Consider the following 6,557-nt stretch of genomic DNA (forward strand, 5'->3'; position numbering starts at 1 on the left):
TCTCTCTCTCTCTCTCTCTCTCTCTCTCTTCTCTCTCTACTCTCTCTCTCTCTCTCTCTCTCTCTCTCTCTCTCTCTCTCTCTCTCTCTCTCTCTCTCTCTCTGGTAAATTTTTATATTGTTTCTATTGTATATATGAATTTGCATTATTTTTATGTTTATTTATATAATTATTTTCACATTTTATACAATTATTTAAAAAATATAAGAAAATTTCCCTTTTCACTCGATAATTAGCGTGAAGATAAAGAATGCGAAAGAACCTAATACTGCTAAAGAGAATCGAATTTGTACATCTGTTGAATGTCAGATAAATTTTGTAAAGAATTTAAGAATAGAAACGTTGCAGTATATAACAACATGTAATAAATAAATAGAAAAAGAATATAAAATGAAAAAGAAAGAAATAATTTTTTTTAAGGAGAAAGATTTTCTCTATTTAGAAAATGATTTTGTTATTAAATAGAACTCTGTTTATATCTGCACTTCATTTATACGTGTAAGTTCATCCTTATAATTCTCAAAGACATTTAATAATATAGACATTTATATAATATAAAAAAATTATAACCAAAAAGATTAATCAAATTTTTATAAATTATTGCCAGACGATTGAGAGCAGAATTTTGACGTAGTTATTCGAGCGTTATATATAGAAATTATATTTCATAGACCTTACATGTATTTCTACAAAATCGAACGTTTTGGCTCAGTTCGAGTCATCCTCAGCGATGTTTAATAGCGATAAATAAATTCAACATTTGAGTCAAAACATTCGATTTTAGAAATATATGTAAGGTTTATGATATAAATATATATAATACTCGAATATTGCATCCAAAATCTGCTTTCAATCGCTTGACAGTAATTTATAATTATACTTATTTGTTATCTCGAGAGATTAATTTTATCTTATTTGAATTATTTAATTAAATTTTGTAAGAACATTTAAAATTATTAATAAACATTTTATTGTTTAAATTTTGTAACATCACTTATAATTGGTTATATAATTTATCACGTAATTTGAATATTTTTGCTAAAAAAATATTTACTTCAAGTTTATTAGGGAATATCCGTATTTAAAATTAAAATCACGAGTTGTGAGACACTATATACTTCAATAATAGCAATCTTTATCTTTTTAAATATAGTAAATAATTTAGAAAATTTTTTTTTACGAAGTCATAAATAAATAGATGAAGATCTTCAATAATTTTGGGTTTCATTTTTTTTAAACTGATTTAATTAATTTACAAAATGTTTATGATTTTTTTTTTTAAATTATAGGAAAATATTTCTTTGCACACACAGAAATTATAATAATTTCGTACACATTATTCGTACACATTATTTATATTATTAATTAATTACCTGATGGTTTGTTCGGTGGGACTTTCATTCTCTCCGAAAGAGAGACTACGGAGACCCTCTTCCTCCGTAGAGACGCCATGATAGCGAACTTCTAATGAAGCTGACACTGAAGCAAATTACAGAAACGACTACGATTCAGCGGCCGTATCCACGTTGCTTTATACTATCACCGAAAACCGACTCTCCCACTCTTTTACGCTCAAACGTATGCTTAAACGATGCACGTCTTGCTGTCGTATTAATAATCGGACAATATTTCAACATTGAAATCATTATACAGCAGAACATAATTAATTCTTTAATTATACACCTGTTCTTCTCAATATGCTTTTTATCTTATTTGTATTATTATTATATATAATAATAATATGATGTGATCCATTATTCTTGCTTTAAATTATAAATTTATATATTTATAATATATTTTAACGATCACGCGTTATTACGCGCAAAATGCAACATAATATTTTAATGAAAGGAAAGTGGACAACTGTTCTTTTATTAATTTTATTTAGATCAAGTCATACAAGGTAAATATATATGTATATATATGCGCGCGCGCGCGCGTGTGTGTGTGTATGTGTGTATCGATGTTTTGCAATCAAAAAGAAATTGACGACTCGACTTCCATTTTTCTAATTATTACGAGCGATAACAGTTCCTATTATCGAAGTTATCCTAGCTATAATTATTTTAAACTGTTCTGTTTTTTAACATGTTTGGAAAAACGAAGTTCTATTTTTACATAAACTTCTCTGTAGATATATATTTTTTAAAGAAAAATTGAAGATGTATTGTGGAAACTTAAGCAAATTACTGTTACCAGTCATTTAGTTATCAATAATTTCATTTTTAGTATTGATTTTATATATATATATATCGATGTTTTGCAATCAGAAAAAAATATTAACGCGCACAATATATAAATGATTTCATAAATGATTTAAACATGTTTGAAAGAATTTAAAACTCGATAAAAGAGAAGAGATTTAATAATTAACGACTACGTCTGAATTATTTTTCCACTTATTGTGAGATTTCATGACTACGAATCGATCGCGTATCGATAAATAATCGCGATCTTGTCCTATAAAGATAACATATTTAACGAATGATTTGAAAATCACACTGACCGGTATTTACACCAGATAAAGATTCGTTCTCAAGGCGAAAACTGCATTCACTATCGTATTTATTCATCAATATACATGAAGAAAATATAATATAATTGTTAAAAGGTATAAAAAGAAATTGTATAATATCAAAACAGAAAAATTAATTTTTTTTTATGTCTATAGTATTCTGCATGTGCATCATTTTGATTATTGTGCCAAACAAAAGTGGCGCTACTTCATTTGTATCATATGTTTTTAAAATATTGACAATTATGCCATTCAACAGAGCAAAGTTTCAGCTTTAATCTTTTTCAAATTGCGGTACAATGATTTTTAACATCGTTATGAACAATCAAAGTAAAAAAATGCTTTTTTCATTTAATTCAGATAATAAAAAATTTTATGAACATTAAAAAAAATAATTTTGTAAGGAACACTTTAACATAAGGAATACTTTTACATTAGAAAGTCGAAAATTTCTGCAATGTTTTTTTGTTTAGTCACTTGATAGACTCAAAGTGAGAAGACAGTTTTCCATTTTGTTTAACTCGTACTATACATATGTAAAAATTACTAACTTCACAGAAACTTAAATTTAAGTTTTAAAATTATTTAAATTTAAATTTTATTCATTTTTTAATGAAGTTACAATGCTTGAATTTTAAAGTTCGTGTCGCTATGAAATTTTATTCCGATTCAATACATTCATTTATAATATTAAATACAGATAAAAATCTGTGTCTTTACAAATATCTAATAAATATTACAATGATTACTGTAACAATTATTTTTACATTGAAATTTTATGATATATTTTTCGCGACAAATTTTCATTTTGAAAGAATTTTTTCATAATCAAATTCGGATTTGTTTTATTTTAAATTTAAAATAAATTTTTAAATAAATAATAAATAAATAAGTTATTATAATAATTTTGAACTTTTTATTCTTCTGATAAAAAAACGTTAGATTAAAATAAAAAATATATATATATAAAATCGAAAAAAAACATATAACAGAATAAATTCTATTTATTCTATTTTGAAAAGTTCTTTTTGGACTTGACTTTTTTTACAACTTTTTAGCGTGTTTGAGGTGATCTTGTAGAATATTTTAAATAAAGACTAAAAATTCATTTTTATGAAGAACGTAAGTAAAAATTTATTTTATAAGTCTAAATTTTATTATTAGATTAATGATTATAATGATAAGTGAAAAAAAATGGGCAGTGAACAGTAACTATAGACATAGAATAGGTCTAAGTGGATAACAAGAATTGAAAACACATATTACACTTTATGACGGAACAATGATATATATACAGCTGTTCGTCGATGACGACAATAAATAATGATTTTGTAGTTGATCGTAATTTCGATTTTAAGAAGAGTTTTGATAAGAGTTTTTTAAAATTAAATTTACTATAAATCAATTCCAGTCCTAACTTCAGACTTACAAATTGATTTTAAGTCACACATTATAGTCCTATGGCAAGTTACAAAATTTCAAGAACGTATCAAATTAAATAAATCTTAAGTTCGCGTTTCATTCTCTTCGTTTCTTCTTTGTTTCTTTGATGATTGTGCCTCTGGATCATTCCACCATTGCACCTCGCCCTTACCAAATATCACAAATACTAAGTTACCTAGGAAGTAAATTGCTGCTGAGACATAGAACACAATGTTCCATTGAAACGCGCTGCTCTGAAAAGCGAGAAAGCTCTTGATAGAAACTCATCATTCTTAAAGCAATTAAGTTCATTAAGGATGAAAAAGTACATTTAAATAGACATAGATAAATTAGATGAAACACAATTAATTAAAGAGAGAATTCTTAGAAATAAATAAACTAGATTGCTGTTTACAGATATTTTACAAGCGGGAAAAATAAATTGAACGATTACCTCGTTGGACACAATCACACCACTTATCAACGGCGCGATAATGGAGATAACGGTGGCACAACAATTGGTAACAGACATCATGGTCCCGGCGAAGTTTGGACTAAGATCAATATGATTGATTTGAAAACCGCATAAAGATCCAGCATTTAGACCTACTGCTATGACAAGAATGACAACGGCCCAGGTATAATCATCAGTGGGTGCGAGGCTCATACATGCCAGGGCTATAGCCGGACCCCAATGGGCCACTGTGTTCGAAACCTTTCTGACTACAGCCCTAGACACATTCTTCTTCAACGCGTAATCAGAAAACCAGCTCATAGGGAAGCTCAGAATCCACATTGCCAAGTATGGCAGAGCGGAAAATATACCGCCCTATTAAAGGAAAAGTATACTTTAATTAATTAATTAATTAGTTAAAATATTATATGTATAATAATTGTGATTAAAAAAGAAACAATTTCGATAAATTACAAGTAAATTTCGATAAATTACGAATAAATTACGAAAATATTCAATTATAGTTATTAAAATGATGCAATTGATAAATAAATTTTGAAAAATTCATGAAATTATAAATATAGGAAAAAAATATCCTTTTTCTTTATTTTACTATCTTATTGCTTACCGCCTGAACTTTGAAATTCAACACGCCTGTCATGTAACTTGGTATTTCTGTCAATAGAGTCCAATACCCCCAATTTTGTCCGCAGTGAACTATTATGAGAGCCCACATAGGCACTGAGGTGAACATCGCCTTCCATGGTGTTTTCATCTTCTAAAAGGTCAAATCATCAATCAAAATCAAAATCATCCTAAATGTAAATATATTATATTACTTTTATTACATGTATGATCTTAATGAGTTGTTAAATAAATTTAAAAAAATATTGTCCATTAGTAGTTGAATATAGTAGTTGAAAAAAAAAATGTTTTAGTTATAGTTGAAAAAAAAACTTTAAATTAAAGAAAATCTTTCTTTATTTTACCAAAAATTATTGAAAAAAAAACAAATATATATGTAGCACAAAGTCATTTGATTATTATAATGAATTTTTACCTTGTTAATTTCATCATCGCTTTTCGCTTCAGTTGTTCTCAATTGTTCTTCTATGTACATCCTTTCTGCTTGAGAAATACTGCGATGATTAGACGGTGCGTCTGCTCCCAAATAATAGTATACTACGCTCCAGATGATCGATAATGTACCGAATAGATAAAAGATACTGGGCCAACCAACACTCGATTCTGCGAGAACTCCAGCAATCGGCATAGCGATCACTGTACCAAACTGACCACCCGCATAAGCGAATGTTCCTTAGGAAGAGAATAAATTAGATTAATTTAATTACGAAAATGTATCCACAATATTACTATAAGCGAAACAATTAGTTGTTATACGATAGAACTGTAAAATTTATTTTTCGCATGAAGTTCCTCGCTCTACTCGTTTATCAATAATCTTTTGAAATTTTTAGCAATATTTCAGTAACTTTTTTAATCAATTATTATTTCTCAGATTTAATCGAAAGAATGTCGGCGTTTAATAATTCTATTCTATAACTTACATCACGTATTTAAATATTTTTTCATAAAGCAACCTGCGAACTATTTGTTTCCTGATACGATTGGAATATACTGGGTGCAGATTCTGATCTATTCTCACCCAGTCGTGCTCTTTCATCGGGCGGTGCCCACTTGGCGAGAAGAGTTTGAATGCAAGGTAATAGACAAGCCTGAGAGAGACCCATGCCTACCCTGCAAACCAGGACAGCCGGCAGACCTCCATAATGAGCGACGACCGGCGTAATAATTTTGAAAATTCCGCAGACAAACATTCCGATGCAGAGAATTTTCTGACTACTCCAGACATTGGCCAAGTAGCCACTCGGCACTTGTGTCACCACGTAGCCCCAGAAAAACGAGCTGAGTACCAAATCTTTCTCTTGTTTGTTCCAACCATAAGCCTGATAATTAATATAATTCTGTTATTTTTTTGTGTATTTTAAACCTTAATACTAAAATATGTAGCAGAATAATATTATTATTCGATAAAAAAGTTATTAAAAATATATAGATGTCTAAAAATAGCTTTTAATGATTTATAATATTTATATCATATCAAGTTCATATATATATATATATATATATATATATATATATATA

The 6,557-nt window shown here is 28.0% G+C and overlaps 2 protein-coding genes across 2 annotated transcripts in view; both read right to left on the reverse strand.

Annotated features, from left to right (window-relative positions):
* Positions 1-1,452, reverse strand: part of LOC105619201 (putative inorganic phosphate cotransporter) — a 6,680-nt gene extending 5,228 nt beyond the window's left edge. The window contains exon 1 of the mRNA XM_012200724.1: positions 1,374-1,452. Coding sequence (XP_012056114.1) covers positions 1,374-1,452 — 79 coding nt within the window. The remainder of the gene's footprint in view (positions 1-1,373) is intronic.
* A 2,568-nt stretch (positions 1,453-4,020) lies between these two features.
* The window catches only part of LOC105619202 (putative inorganic phosphate cotransporter), a 10,468-nt gene continuing 7,931 nt past the window's right edge, over positions 4,021-6,557 (reverse strand). Inside the window, exons 3-7 of the mRNA XM_012200725.1 lie at positions 6,058-6,358; positions 5,452-5,708; positions 5,020-5,169; positions 4,392-4,766; positions 4,021-4,191 (exon numbers count right to left, since the gene is read on the reverse strand). Of these exons, the coding sequence (XP_012056115.1) occupies positions 4,021-4,191; positions 4,392-4,766; positions 5,020-5,169; positions 5,452-5,708; positions 6,058-6,358 (1,254 nt within the window). The remainder of the gene's footprint in view (positions 4,192-4,391; positions 4,767-5,019; positions 5,170-5,451; positions 5,709-6,057; positions 6,359-6,557) is intronic.

The sequence above is a fragment of the Atta cephalotes genome, assembly GCF_000143395.1.
Source record: "Atta cephalotes unplaced genomic scaffold scaffold00020, whole genome shotgun sequence".
NCBI lineage: Eukaryota > Metazoa > Arthropoda > Insecta > Hymenoptera > Formicidae > Atta > Atta cephalotes.